Source organism: Camarhynchus parvulus, chromosome 3 (genome assembly GCF_901933205.1).
Source record: "Camarhynchus parvulus chromosome 3, STF_HiC, whole genome shotgun sequence".
NCBI lineage: Eukaryota > Metazoa > Chordata > Aves > Passeriformes > Thraupidae > Camarhynchus > Camarhynchus parvulus.
The window spans coordinates 12,970,876-12,986,737 of record NC_044573.1 but is presented as its reverse complement, the minus strand read 5'-3'; the positions used below and the strand labels follow the sequence as shown (position 1 = coordinate 12,986,737).

The window sequence follows — 15,862 nt, the reverse complement described above, 5'->3', positions numbered from 1 at the left end:
AGGGGGTAGATGTAGATGACAGATATAAATACAGATTTTTTTTTTCTTTCAGGAATAAATAAACCAGAGCAGCAGTTTGCTGCAGCCTTTCACACAGCAATGAGCAACCACAGGAAGATGGAAGGCAAAGGTGCTGCCCCTCAAAGCTGACTTAGGTTTCCAAGGCCATAGGGCAGGATCTGAGGCCAGCCACCAGTATGGAACCAGCATCTCCAGGCTCAGCTGACAGCCATGATCTGGAAGGCTGACCATCCCAACCCACTTTAGCAGTAAAAACAAAGCCAGTACATTTGGAAAGCATTTTCAAACTTTATTTACAACTGTCACAGTGACAAAAATGTAGTTTGAAAAAAATGCTAGCTTCTCCCTGAGGCTCAAAAAAGAATTACAGAAATATAGAATGTATATCATACAACAGGAGTTTTACTGGAGTGCTTTGTTCTTTAGATACGTTCAACAACAAATAGAAATATACACAATACTTCCAAAAAAAGGATGCAGACAGAAATATGCAAGTCTTCAGGGCAGACAGCAGGTCTGAAGTCCAAGGATTGCCATCTCACTGCCGCCCACATGGTAATATCTTTGATATAGAGCTTTGACTTGGTGGTACAGATGGTAGAGACCAATAGAGAGTAACACTTAGAAATAAGACAACTGGCTGGTAAGCAGGTGTACAAGCTCACTCCAGTAAGACAGCAAGACTAGAACAAGTGTTACAGACACAACAGCTGAATCCATTGCTAGAGAAAATGGTATCACCACATCATGGCTGTTCAGTGATCACCCATCCAAGGTGGGCAGGGAGTGTCTGACTGGGTCTGCGTGGCTGAACCAGAGGCCAGCTGCAGTGTAGGAACACTGAATTTCTCCTGCTTTGTGCTAACTCCTCTCCAAACTCCCATCTGTCCAAAAATAGCTACACAGCTGATAAATTATTGCCATTATGTTGAAACACAAGCAAGACAAGACTAAAACAATCCTGCCAATACGTTAAAAGCAGTTCCCAAACCCCACCAGCGTTTAACTACTCATGAGGTATTAAAAATACAAATACACACATGTCCAAATAGATTTTAAAAATGGAACCAGTTATAAGCAAAGGGGGGTGGCATTGGGATTATTATGGAAGTTTGGTTAAGGCCTTGACATTTCTTTTTCTCTTCCATGACCCCAGATTTGGTTTAGGTGGTAACTGCTCTCATCCTGTCCCAAGACTGACTGGTTCCCAAGCTGGTCCCCAAAGCTGCAAGACCATCCCTCCTTTCCAGGAAAGCAGCAGGTTACCTTGTCTGGCAGCAGACTGGCCTTCTCCTTGAGACAGGATATGGTGAAGAGAGGATAAACCCAGACTTCACAAGCCAGTCTGCACTTCATTAAAACAACCATGAACGTTTCACCCTCACTAAAAAGCAGGAATGCATCTTGTCTCAGGACACCCAGGCTAATCCTCTCCCAGCAGACCCCATCCTGCAAACCCCACTGGTGATCCACACTCGATCTGGTGTTTTGTCTTTGGATGACCCCCAGGTCTGGCAGCCCTCCCAACACTCCCACCAGCCTGTCCTGCCCTGAGGAGGCCCTGCAGTGCAGAGCTGGAGGAGAACCCCCCCACCCCAGCCCTCCCAAGCCCATTGACCAGCAAGTTAAGAGACACAAAACCCTACAACTTCAAGGACACCAAGGCAAGGGGGCATAAATCTCCACCCTTAGGCTTGGGGCACTGTACAAGACGAGACCACCCACAGCAGCCTCAGCAAATAGGAGAGAAAAATCTGAGGTGTTCAAACCTACATGAGCTCTTGCTGCAGACAGAAGCACCTTTTTACATCCGATGCACACCACCTCATGCTCACCACCTGCAAGATAAGCTAGGGCGTTGCAGGAGAGATGACAAGCAGCAGCCTAATGCTATCCTGCAAATACAGCTGCTCAGCATTGAAGAGTCTAAAGGCAAACAGGGGGACAAAGTAACATGGGGGAAAGTGGCTGGAAAACAGGCTCAACAGCAAGAGCAAGAAACCAGACTACTCCTATGGACGCTCACCTTACCCTAGGAGGTGCCGAACCAGGGAGAGCTACAGGCCCCTTGTCACTAGATCATTTAGCCATGCTTCGCTATGGACACCCTTCCACCCCCCAGCACACAAAATGGAAGCTGTAAGAAAGGCAAATCTGAGATATTTTGGCTCTGTTCTCATGCTTTTAGCCAGAGGCAGCTCCCAGCCAAACGCTGCCACCTCCAACTTTCCTCCCCCTTCCCGAGCTCCCCCCTCAGCAGTCCTCGTGTGGTCACTCTCTGCCATGTGCTTGGAATTTCACTGCTGCCTCCGCCTCGGAAAAATACAGATAATGATCTCGAGAACAGCAAACATTTCTCTGCGTTACTTCCTTCCTTCCTCAGGAGGTCTGGTGACACCGAGGGCTTCAGTTCTCAATACAGAGAATACAAAAAAACTAAGATCTCGCAGGTGCAAAATTGAACTTGTCTTATTAAAAAGACTTTCAAAGAAAGTGTGGCTCTTCCTTCAGAAGGGTGCAGTCCCTTGCCTTTCCTCAGATGCCATTTATTGCGCCTTGTTGTCCTTCTTTGCGTCTTCACAGTTTTCTTCCTCCTCCTCCTCCTCGTCCTGCTCCTGCACGAGGAACTCTTCGGGCGGCCATCTGAGCTCACCGCTCTCCACGTCGCCCTCCGTGGGCTCCACCACGATGGAGGGCAGGCGGTCCTTCAGCTTACAGTAGCGATCAAAGTCCGAGGGGTCGGGGAAGATCTGAAAGAGCCAAGGAACAGAGGCTGTCAGAGGGGCTGCACTCGCACAGGCTCAGCCAAAAACCCAGCTCGAGACGCTCAGTCTCCAGGGCAGGCTAGTCTGGACACAGAGTCAACCACTGGGCAATGGGAACACTCTTGAAGTTGTCAATAACCTTTTCCAGTCTCCAAGTAATGGAAATGAGCCCTGCCCAGGAGGCTCCCGAAGCACGCGCTTGCTTGGATAGCGCTCAGCAAACAGGCACCTGCCCTTTTGGATATTTATCCAAATGCCTCCCCCCCACCCCACCCCTGCTTTTGCATTAATGCTCTTCAGTTTGCACACAGAGCTCTCTCCATCAGAGAATCTGAGATCTCATTTCCTGCTGCTGGTCAGGCTGCACATCAGAACAGGCTTGTTCTCCAGGCTCTGCTGCTGGGAGGCAGGAGGCTCATGGCAACCCAGGGCTAGCACAGCCCAGACCCCTGCAGCAAGGGCCTGTGTCTGGTATCACTCCAGGGCCACAGTGCCAGCCTGAAATAGCTCAGCTGCATTTTAGAGATAATTCTGGCAGTATTCTGCACACTACAGCTACCACACATCAGCAGTGAAACTCAGCAGGACACTCATTTTATGGAAGGGCTGGGGACTAGACTGTATTTCTTCAGGAAAGGGGCACCTGTGGCACAGCCAGTAGTTATGCACTGTATTTCCCATGCAGTGAATACAAGGACTCCTGGATCTCCAGCCCCTCAAGGTTACCTTTCCCATTCCCTCCCACCCACTGCTTGCCATGTGGATGCACACTTTAATCCTACTAGGAACTGAAGCAAAGTGTGAGTAAAGGGAAAAACCCTGCTGGTGCAGTGTTAGCAGCAGCTTTGCATGCCTACATTGCAATATGAAAAGAAAAGGTTGTGTTACTTGTGCATAACCTGCTGGGGGAACACCTTCAAACCCCAGCTCATCCAGAAGGGAACTGGATGGGTGATAAAAATGTTATCACTGCTGGGTGATAAAATCCACTTGCTACATCAGACCTCCTGGTTAGAAGCCAGAAGACCAAACAACCACCACCTGCTATTTCAAGCCATTTTATCAGAGTGTCCATTTCACATCAGAGTTGCATTTAAATACCTCAAAGAAGAAAATGTCAAAGTGCATTTTCCCCTTGAGGTTGTAGGCCAGGTGAGAAGTCATGTGGCTGTACTTTTCTTTGAATATCATCTGCATTGAAGTGAGTTACAAGAGCATCCTTGCAGGGAGCAGCACTGCCAGCCTTGGCCTCAGTCTGAGTGCAATATCTCATCTGCTTTGATCTCTGTGGTTCCAGCTACAAAAGCAGGCTCCCTATCCAGGAGCCCCGAGAATTAACCATGAAGCCTCATTCTCCTTGTGCCAATCATCTGGGTACTCACCACCTTGGGAAGCCCTGGCCACAAGAAGTGAAACAACATCCTATCTACTCCTTCTTCAGCCTAGCAACTATTAGCTACAGCAACACCTCCTTGGCCATACTCAGTCTTCCACTGTTCAGCCTCATTTTTCCTTCACACCCAAAGCTTAGTGGCAATCAGACTGGGAAAGCCATCGGGCTGCTACCTTACACAAATTCAGGCAAGGGAACAGAAAGAAATGCACAAACCAGGGGCTGTTTGCACGAGACCATCTGGTCCTGGGGACGGTGGTGCAAGACTCCAGCTCCCACCATCCATGTTTTTCAGGTGCTCAAGAGCAGCTGAGGTCCCTTGAACACAGCCACATCAACCTGGGCACGGCAGCGTGAGCTACTTGCTATTAGTCACTCTCAGCGCCAGTGAGACAGCAACTGTTTCTTGGAGCTTTGTGGCTTCTGCTTGGCCAAACAAAATCAGTTTCAGGCACACAGTGCATTACTGAAAGTACAGTCAGTGGCTCTTAAGCACCAAGTTATCTAAACCCAGGATAGGGAAAAAATACTCTTGACATTACATGGTTTAGAAGGTTGCAATGGAAAAAAAAGTGTGGTTCAAGAGGTTACATAAGCTGATAATGTCATGAAAATAGCCCCCTATGGAAGAAAAATAGCAGTATAATAATTAAACTAACCTTTGGCTGCTATTATTTTAAGCACATTAGGTCAAATTGGAGCAATTTCTTTGAAAATAGCCTGCCAGATTTTTTTTCCAGAAACTAAGTAGTAGTCATTTCCTTACAAACAAATATCCGCAAAATGTGGTGTGCAGCTTTTTTAATAATAAAAAAAAACCCTAGCACAATCTTATCTCAAACAGCTGCAGGACAGGCCAAACCCAAGAAGGTCAGGATTTTTTCCACTAAGTCATGCTTTTTAATCGTTGAGGCAGCATGAAGGGAGATGTTGCAACTGCACTTTGAAGGGGCGTGTACAGTCAATGGAAAAAACACAGAAAGGCAGATTTCCTCCAGTGCGACGGGCAGGGTGACAGCAGGCCAAGCACAGGGGCCCAAGGAAAAAGGGTTTGAGACTTAACTGTACATCTGGGGAAGCCAAGTGAGAAGGTTAACCCAACCAGCCTCCCCCTCCTCTTCACAGGAAAAGATAAGCAAGCACCAGGCTCTCTCTGTCCTGCTCCAGTAGGACCATGCTACATTTGTTGGTTCCATAGGCCTTATCCATTTGTCCATAAGCCTTATCTGGTCCCACTCCAGGTTTTAGACAATGGGGAGAAAGGAATCTCCCCAATTTACAGCAAGCTCCACACTGGGAATTGCAGCAGCTCAGCTCTGACCTGGGAGCTCTGCACTCTGTGGCACAGCAGCCAGGACAGCAGCACCTGCCTCCAAACCTTCCTGCTCCCATTATCCTGCCCAGGACTGTGGGAGGAACACTCTGCACCTCCCTCCCTAGAAAGAGGGCAAGAGCCATGGGTTAGCTTCTCCCTCTCTGCATGACAGGGAGCCACCCTGCACACAGCTGAGGCAGACACCTTCCCCTGGCAGACCCGGTCACTTGATGGGGGACAAGTGACAAGCAATTGGTTGTGATGGCTGCCTAAAAGCAAATTTACCGCAACTCAAAGGCATCTTCCACCCCTTCACTCGCATGATACAGCACAAGGGACTGCAACTGCTTCCACACAGAGCTCCCTCCCTGTAGCTGAGCCCCAAATCCTGGCTGTGGAGAGACACATCCAACACCTCTAGATACACAGAGGACATGACATGTATGTTACTTCTTACACCACTCAACACAGCTTCTTGCTAACAGCAAGACTGGTTTTTACAGGCCTCTCTGGATTTCTGTCTGGGAACTGCTCTCCTCATGAACTTATCCAGATCACACACAAATCAACCAAACCCTTGCCTTGCAGCTGGAAAGGGCAGGGAAAAGCAGAACTTGAAACAAAAGCTTGAAATGACTTTAGGATGATCATGTTTGCCTCTGTTTCAGATGATCCAGCTCTACTATCCTTGGATGAAGTCTTGGCAACAAGAACGGAAAGTTTTCATTGCCCTGGGGAGGCTCATACCCTCTCTCAGCATTCACAGGGATGGAGAAACACCAAAAGCAGGAGAGATGTCAGGCAATTTAGAAGATTAGCTCAGCACTACCATAATCCAAGTGACACTTGTAAATTCAAAACAACTTCCACATGTGTGCCCCATACCAACACCCATAGTTAAAATGCCTGTCTCCCCTCCCATGGGGCTGAAAACTATTTAAATTGTATTACAGGGAGACTAAAGCAATGACATCTTTCCAAATTAAGTTACTGGTTTGGGGGAAAGCTTTGCTTGACTGTGGTAGCTCTATACAAGACTGCAAAGTCCACACTGGGAGACATCCCACTTCAGATACAGGATACATCACTCATCCTCCTTGGACTAAAGGGCTGAATTTTGTGCCTCTTCAGCAATATCAATATTCCAAATTCCAAATCCCAAATCAGCATTGAAGTTCTGAAAATAAAACTTTAGTGCCACTGAGAAGCACGGCAAGCTCCTTTCAGGAAGTGCTTCAGTCATCTCTCAGTGTCCTCTCTGGAGAACTCCTCCAGCCACAATGTATACATTTACTCACACAGTAGTCAAGACTCAAAAACGAGCTCCAAGTATGTACACGGCCCCGGTGACTCAGGTTGATGAGCGCAACAACTCCCCAGCCACAGAAATACTGCCCTGTCTCAGGGCATGATGTCAGGGAAACTTCCTACATCTAACCATTTTCCCTCAGAGTAACAAGGCATCAAAGTAGGGTGGAAAAATCATGCTCTGAGGTGTTGCTGCTCTGTCCTCAGTGTGGATTTCAGTGGAACACTCGTGCACAGATAGCTGCCAACTTGATTGCTTTTTTATCTGTTTATCCCATATCCTGCTTCTGTCTTCACTAATGTCTCAGACCCTGGTTTACACATTGACTCTGGCCATTAATCTTGTCTAGCAGCCGTGCCTGCTATCACCACCTTTTTGCAGCCTGGTCTCAAAGCCTTCCACAGCAGCAAGCAGCACCTCTGAAGGACTTCCCCTGCACAGATCAAAGCTGCACAGACATGAAGCACCTGACAAGAAAACAATTACAGAGGAAGTTCAATTTCCATTGAGCCAACAGCCCTTGGGCCAGTACTGGTGGTCCAGTTTAACTGGAGAGATCCAGCACACACAACTCCCTGGGAAAGCCAGTGCTTCCCCAGGGCTGGTGAAGAGGTGTTGCGCTCACCAGAAATGACTTCCCCAACACCAAGCTTTTGGCACAGCCACTGGATAGAGCCTTAAGCCTATTTACCCAGATTCAGGCACTCTGACGTGATTGCCAGCGAGCCGTGGCTGTGATTAACCTACACAGATCCCAGCATGATGCGATCACGACTTAAAGAGCTCAAGCTCCCCATGACAACCAAACCTCGGCTGAGGGCACGAGGCAAGCTTAGCCTCTGCAGGCCACTCTCCTACAGGGGAGCCTGAAGGACCAGCAAGCCACCTACCTGCCAGCCAGCCTGCAGCAAAGCAGCACACTCAGCTCAGCACACTGCCTCTGCTCAGAACACACACTTGGGGCATTAAGGCACTTTCAGTTGTGCTCAGACGCTGCTCCACTTCCAAGAAGCAAGGTAGGTTTGCAGCCAAGGCACTGTTTTGACAACAGCTCCACGAAATGATTAATTCAGCCTCGGTTTCAGCGGCATTGTTCGTGCTGCTGGGAGACAGCACAGAGGACAAGCTGGCAGAGTGCTGATGAGGCTCTTCAAAGCACGGGTATTTCTGGGGCTGGGAAACAGCAAACAGTGCATTGGCTCTGGCTGGCAGCAGAAACAGCCTGGCTCGCTGGACACTGCCAGGCAGGAAGAGTGTGAAGCCCTCCACAGCCACATCTGTTTGTAGCAGGGGCAACTTGAGCCATCAGCTGCATTTCAATGAGTTTTTTGTTTAGTAAGTCCCATGGGAATTATGGGACATCTATTAAAGATCCAGAAATAGCTTCTCACTGCAGGCACAAGACCCAGCATGACATCATCTCTTCAGTCACATCTTCTGTTTTGTCTATGCTGCCCTGTTCTGAGACTCATGCCCCAAATTCACCACTCACTTCTGCTCAGACCCTTGGAATCTGAACCATCTTCAGGGGGATCAGAAAGCAGCTTGCTGTCACAAACACAGTAATAAAATCTGTCTTACAGAAGATGATTTTGAAGCTAGCACGCTAGCTTACAAGCATTTTACATATTAAATGGAAAAAAGGCAATCCTGTGATGAGAAATCATTTTTGCCTTAAGGAAGGAACTCCGTTAATACTGGTATTCCTTCTGCAGTCTGAGTTTCCACACTACTGAGCAGTGATGACCAGCCCAGCAAAGGGCACAGTGCTTTACCAGGGAGGAGAGTGCAGACCTTCAGCTGATGTCTAGGACAGACAGACACCCCAGTGGGTGGAAGATGCAGAAGAAAAAAGTCAACAACTCAAGCTCCCTTCACAACCACTGAGACAGAGAGGAGCCAAGAAGTTCAGTGAACTCCACAAGACAGAGGAATCAGATTGCTAAAGTTTATAATCAGGGTATGAGCTTGCTTCCTCAGTTTACTTCCAAGTAAAAGAAAAAAAAAAGACTTTTAAACAGTTCTCTTGGTAGGACAAGTCTGTCCGTAGCAAATACTGATGTGCTCTAGAATTCCAGCACTGCTGCTGGGCTGTACCACCTCCTCTGGTCCAGACAGTTTCATGCCTGCCTCCGGTGGCAGAAGCAGCCCCCAGTCTCAGGCAGTATCCTACTGACCAACTCCCAGGCAGTCCCTGCTCTACACAGCTTGAAGGGGGAAATTCTGAACCCCAGTTTGAGGTCATCTCTGCAGTAAAATTAATTCAAGTTCTACTAAAGGAAGAGGACAAAATTTTGAAGCTAAAAGCTTGATTCTGGCTCTACTTTTTAATTTTTGCCTCTCATAGCCAGCCAAGGGCTGTTACACTGTGAGTGCCTGACTCTGCAGATGAGTGGAGGAAGATGCTGCAGCTTAGAACAACAAGCCTCAGTGTAGGAGCAGTCATGCTCCATTAGCCCTGTCTGGTTTTAAGTTATTGCACTACAGCTCTCAGACAAGCATACAATTTTCCATGTACCAAACTCTCTCCATCAGCAAGATGAGGCACAAAGTGCCAAAGTCTGAGGTAGAACAAAAAGTTCATAGTGCTATTTGCATCAGATTTGCCCTTGCTGGTCTCAGTTGACTTTTCAACCCTTTAAGGATGCTTTCAACTTACCTTGACTTACACTGTGACATTCTCAGCCTAGCAGCCAGAGAAGGAAGGCTGGATCCTGCTCCCCAATCCTCTTTACACTAACCTGATTTAGAGGTAGACCTCCTACACAGCCCACACACTACTAATGCCATAAGGGTCTTCCATTTCAACTCCTCTACTCCTGCTGCCATCACTCTTCATTATATCAAGGTGAAGTTCCTTGCAGGCATTTGAAAAAAAAAATTATCTGCCACTAGACCACTAAAGAGAACAGATCTAGGATGCAGAAGCCCTGCACAGATATGAGTCGTCAGCTTTTATGACTCACAGGTTCAGGTGATCCACTCAAAACCAAACAGTCCTGCTCCCCAGTTGGCCAAAGCAGGCTTTATCAAGGTCATTAGCACCTGGGGAAGAACCTGACTGAAGTGATCATTAGAACAAGCAGGGCACCTAGATTCTGCCTCTCCCTAGGAATTTGGATGGGTAGATTGAGGCATTTGTCCTGACTGGGTTAAGCCTCTTTGTAAGGTGACCCATAAAGGCAGCCCATGCAGGTTACTTTGATTGCTTCAGATTTAACAACTGGCATTGCCTCTGCACTCTGTCTGTAAGAGAGGAAAGAGAGGCTGCACACTTCCCACTAGCTCAAGTACTGAAACGCAGCACAGCTATGAACCAAACAACTTGCATTATCCAGAGCCAGAATCCTGACTAAAAGAAGGAATGCATCCCCTTTTCCTCCACACAGCTATGCCTTCTGCTGGAGGCCTCAGTGGTGGCCCAAAGTTCAGTCGATTTCATGCTCCAGTGCACTGCTGCTGCCTTGTAGTTCCCTTTTCAGACAAACATTCAGCACCTCATCTGAATGCACACTTGGAGCAAATGCCTCCATGCAGATTGTGTAACATCTGCAAAGGACAAAGCCTGCATCTGGATGTGCTGGTAAAGAGTCACCCGACACACAGACCAGATGCAAGTCGTCTGCCAGCATCCAGCATCTGTGTCAGAGCTCATCAACAAGCCTCCTGGAAGTGAAGAAAACCATGGAGCTGGGAAGCGAAGATGCCTAACTTGTGCTTTGATTAACTACAGGCTAGGAAATGAAAGGGATGTTAAGATTAAATCTAGCTTCAGACCACTTCTTCATTGATCTAGAGATTAATAGCTAACTACATTGTTCAGAAGTTTCAGAATGAATGCAACTCGTGCCTCCAGGTACCGGTATCTCCAGTGACATTTCACGGCTCATTTAGGCTACGTCTGGCCTCACTGTCTCTTACAGAGCACTGTTAACCCTTTCAAATGGGCACATCAGTCAGGAAAATCAAGAACTAGATCCAAAAAATGTGGATACCATATAAACAGCATCCTCTTGCTCTCAGCAGATCAGCTGTATGCTGTGTTACAAAGATCTCATGAGCCCTCTCAGCCCAGTGAGTGCCATGAATCCTTCTTTAACCCATCTCCCACTGAGCCCCGGGAATGCTGAATGAGCAGGGCCTTGGTCACTACAAAACAATTGAATCCTCTGCCAACTCGCACTGATAGCGAGTGATATTTTAGACAACCATCTCCTGCCAAGCAAACATTCCAGTCTGTTGACTAGTTCTCACTACTGCAAGACCTGCTATTATAATGGTCAGGCTATGGAAACGTGCGTTAGACCAAGCTTAACAGTCTAGCCCAGGCAATTCCACACGGGATTAGTGCCTCAACTGCCAGCCAGACACTTACCTGATACGACAGCCCATCCTTGCGGGGGCTTAGTCCGATCTCATCCATGGCTGGGGTGTTCATCATCACTTCAGTCATTTCAGCGGATCTCAGATAATCAGAGCTAGAGACAAAAGACAGCATTCCAGTGATCTGAGGGGCTCCGGCAGGACCGAGCACGATTCAAGCGGCGAAGCGAGCAGCAGAGGCTGTAGGCAGTCTATTTCTGGTCCCTTCCTTCCTGCCCCCCCTTGGAAGGCAGCGGAAAAAGCTCAGTACCTCGTAAGCTATAGCTACATCCAATGCCCTGGGAGCACCTCCCCGGCTCTCCCCCCAGGAGCCCAGCTCCAGCACACCCGGGGACGCTCCGGCAGCAGCGCTTCGCTTTTAACCCCGCTTCCTCCAGCTCTGCCTCGCGGGGAGGGGGGAACTAAAAAACCACAGTAAATGAAGAGCAAGCGCGGGGCGCTTGGTTTTTCTTTTTTTTTTTTTTTTTTTTTATTTCTCAAGCCGGTGCGCTTTAGCTCCCACTGACTTATTTTACAACCTCGGGGACTCCCACGCCAGCGGAGCGCGCGGCGCCAATTCCAGCTCGGCTCTTCCAGCCCTTAATGGAATTTCCAGCGCGAGAAAGTGAAGCGAACTCCCTCTCGCAGCGGCTCACCCGTCCCGCTACCGCCCGCCGGGGAACCGCCGCCACCGGCCCCGAACCGCTCCCCGGGGCCCCTCACCGTCCCGCTCCTCGCCTCATCCCGGGATGGCTGAGGCGGGATGAAGGGGACACGGACGGCTGAAGGGGCTCGACCTCAAGCGTCCCCCCGCCCGCCCCTCACAGGAAGCGCCCACTCACCAGGGCAGGGGACACAGCACAGACATGAAGTCCCAGCAGAGGCTGCCCCGGGCAGGGGGTGGCGGAAGGGGCACCCAGGCGCTGCGGGACGATGCGCGGCGCTGCCGGGGAACCGAGAGAACTCCCTCACGCCTCGACCGCCGCCTCCGCTCTGAGCCCCGCACCCGCCGCCGCGCCGCCTTAAATGGCCCCGGGGGGCGTGGCCCGGACTCAGCCCCGCCCACCCGCCTGACGTCAACTTTTTCATGAATGGCCTCGGCGCCGCTGGCGGGGGGGAAGGTGTGGGGGGGTGTCCGTCTGTCCGTTCGTCCCCCATGTCCCCGCGAGCGGGTGGCGGTGGCCACGGCCACCCCATGCCGGGCGTTCCCAGCCCAGGGAGGTCAGAGCGGTGTGTTCCCGCTGTCTCGGCCCGGGCCGAGGCGGGGTGCGGTACCGGCAGCACCCCGAGCATCACCGCGGCTGGCGCCGGATGTCGCGGGAGCGGGTCTCAGACCCGGCCCTATCGTGGCGGTGGTGGCCGGGGACACGGGCAGGGACGGCAGGTGCCCAGAAGCGGCAGCGGCCGCCCAGCCCCGCTCCTGCCAGCACCTTCCGTGCCCCGCTCCGCCGGCGGGGGTAAAAGCTGAGTGAGCAGCTTCAAGGGGCCGAGTTATATTTAGCAGAACAATGTGAATCAATGACGGGAAAGCGCAGGAGCAGAGGGAGAGGCAAAGCCATTCGCTGCCCGGGCAGCCTGAGCACCGTGGGCAGCTGTAGGTGAAGAGCATTTCCAGCATTCCCCTCCCAACATGAAACTTCTGGAAGGTAAAGTGCATCTTTGGGCGAAAGGCCTGGGCACCCCAAGCTCAGCATGACTCCCGACTTTGTGCATCGATCTGCTGGTGTTTGTGCAGCCCGAGGAGCGGGCTGTGCCCCGATGCACATGGCTGCAGGGCAGGGCTCCTGGCCACGGGATGGGCCGGGCTCTCCATGGCTGCTGAGAGATGCTCAGGGCTTCTGGGGACAGTTCCCCCCTCTGTTTGCTTTCCCAGGGATGTTGCCATACGCTGACAGGTGAAGTTTAGTGCTGGGACTGTTTGGATTCCACCTGTTGCTCCATGCTGCTGCTCAGACTTTGCCAACAGGGTGGATAACCGAGCACGCACTTACAAACTCTTCTCGTGTTTCCCTCAAACGCAGAACACTCAGCTGCTGCCGTGCTTCACACACCTGTCTATGCACAGGCAAATACTTGCTATTTGCCCCAGTATCTTAATGCTAAAAAAGCACAAGTTCAGTGTGACTGGAGGAAAGCTTTGCCCTCAGCTCCACTGAGCTACCCTCCAGACTGTGTGTGAGTGTGTACATCCCTACGTGCATGTGTTTCCTCAGACCGGATAATTTAATCTTCTTACATTGATATTATATAATGTGAGCGTATGTGGGTGCTTCACATCAGGCTGCAGCAAGCTGCTGCTTTGAGCCACATTAGAATGAATCACAAGGAGTCAGTCGAGCCCCTGCAAGTGTGTGGAAATTCAGGTGGATGGCAGTGAGCTCCCTGCAAAGGGCCACCAGTCACCTTCCACAAGGTTAAAGGGAGGGAGGCAGCAGAGGGGACTTGGTGCACACAGTCCCTTTGCCCTCCTTAAGCCTCCTGACAACGAGGTTTGGAGTCAGGGAGAGGAGTAAGAGGACAGCCAAGTCTCCAAAGTGCTGGGGAAACAGCTTCTCTCTGGGGAAGACAGTTTCCCTCAGCCTGTCCATCCAGACCCCCTCTCCCTGATGCATCCCCTGGGACACACACGTTCACACTGGCTGTCTTTGCTGATTTCTCCACTAAGAGAACACAAAGACTTGACTTGTAAAACGCTTTTTTGATGCTGAACAGCCCAGGTCAGTGCCTGGTGGTATGTGCAGAGGCTGGGAGACCACTCTGGGAGAAGGAGAGAGACAGGGTGCTGCTTCAGTCAAGTCTCTTAAAATTAATTTTCCAGCCTGCCCCAAGCGCTTTCTTCTCCCACCATGTCCAGTTAAAACGTGGGACATGAGATGGGGACATAGCTCAGTTCCCTGGGATGTTTCATCTGAAGCAGCCCTGCCTGTGTCCCTCAAACATTTACACACTTGCTATGGACTTCCTGGTGGTGTCTGTACTAAATAAAAGCTGATGAAAAACCCACATTCCCCCCAGGCCCTCTTGCACCAGGCCCACTGATTTGTGCCTCTAAATGCCTTCCTACGCTCAGCAGGGCTTGAAGTTGAAGATTTTTCCCTCCTTGGGAAGCTCATTCCTTTAAGTATATAATTTTTGATACATCGAAGTCCCTGAAGGAGGTCAAGGCACAGGAATGGGGCTCAACCTCTCCTCCATCCAGCCTCCATGGCTCCTGCAGCCACCACTGAGAAAAAGCAGCTCAGATCAGCCCTTTGCCTATGTCCTCTGGGCTCTGCCTTGCCATCTTGGCAGGCATGGGAAGATATTCGAGTTTCCACCTGGATAAGAACCTTTCAGGGGGTGTGAGAGGGATGACACAGAACAAAATCCCTGGATGTCTCTGTGCTGAGTACACAGCTTACTTCCCAACGACTGGGTGAGAGCATGGGCCCTGGCCCTGGCCAATTCCCATCGGGAAGCCTGGGGATCCGTGCTTTTACTGGCTCCAAGCCACGGAGATCTATCCGTGTGATTAACCCTAAATGTGTTAACAGCCCTTTAGAAAGCAAAGGCACACCTCCCGTGATTCCCATCAGTGATTCCCATCAGCCACATTTGGCTGCTCCCCTGCTTCAGGGTGGCTCCACAGCCCGTGGCCACCAGGGTGAGGCTCCGTGGGTGAGCTGTGCACCAGGAACACTGCACCTTTGGCCCTACCCTTGGGGGAAGTCTTGCTGGAGGTATCCAGGTGTCCCAGGGATGGAAGATGTGTTATAAGCCTGAGGAGGCGTTCTCCACGCAAGGGAATTGTCCTATAACAAACAGTTCCTTCTGCTTTTCTTGCCCCAGCCAGGTGTGAACAGGTGGGGCTGCAGAGGTGAGCAGGAGGGGCTGTTGTACCTGCAGCTCCCACCTTGCTAAAAACAAGCTTTCCTCTTTGGATAAGCCTTTATATCAATGTCTAGGCTGAAAATGATGGAGCCCAATTAACCCTTGAGCTGTGGAGCTGCCACATTGGAAATGGCATGTCCAAGCAAGCAGTTTTCATTACATCCGAGATCCTAAAATGCCAAGTCCTCACTTCTCTCAGAGAGCAAAGCAAGAGGAGTTTCCTGCCATCCATGAGTTCACAACCACAGAGCAGTACATGGGAGTAGAGAATAAAATGAGATTAGCTCAAAGTCTTTGATCACAAATAAGAATGAACCCCTGTGCTCATTCTCTGCTCTCTTGATAGGAGCAAGACACAAGCATTTCAAATTGCTATTTTTTTGTCTTTTTTTTCAGCCAGTTCTAGTAAATGGAGCTCAACCTGCTCTGATTTCCCCTTCTTCCCTCATCTCAATGTTCACCAAGTCCGTGTTTCACTGCTGTGTATTTTTGCATTAAACACTGTGGATTCCCCGGTCACCTCGGGGCAGGAAGAGCAGCACTTGGGCTCTCAGCTGGGGTAAAGGGCTTTCCAGGGCATTGAGCTGAGGAGAACCAGATGAGCCCCCATGCCTTTTTATTACCTTCAGTTAATTTTATAAATCTCTGTAATATTTTGCTTGTCAGGACAGCATAAACCAACAAACAAATGGAAGCTCATACATTCTGGATCAGCAGCAATCCAGCAGGAGCAGAGTGATGCTGAAGGACAGAGCATCGCTATCCTCCTGGAAGACACTTGTGCATCAGCAGAGCCAAGGAGATTGCTCATTTCCCCATATTTTCCC

At 50.1% G+C, this 15,862-nt stretch overlaps 1 protein-coding gene across 1 annotated transcript; it reads right to left on the bottom strand.

The window, feature by feature from the left end:
• Window positions 1-289: 289 nt before the first annotated feature.
• Window positions 290-12,154, bottom strand: LBH (LBH regulator of WNT signaling pathway). The gene is made up of 3 exons (XM_030946030.1): window positions 12,008-12,154; window positions 11,179-11,281; window positions 290-2,771 (listed from the first exon to the last, which is right to left on the bottom strand). The coding sequence occupies exons 1-3, from the start codon at window positions 12,031-12,033 to the stop codon at window positions 2,568-2,570; spliced, it is 333 nt and encodes a 110-aa protein (XP_030801890.1). The 5' UTR covers window positions 12,034-12,154; the 3' UTR covers window positions 290-2,567.
• Between the last annotated feature and the right edge of the window lie 3,708 nt (window positions 12,155-15,862).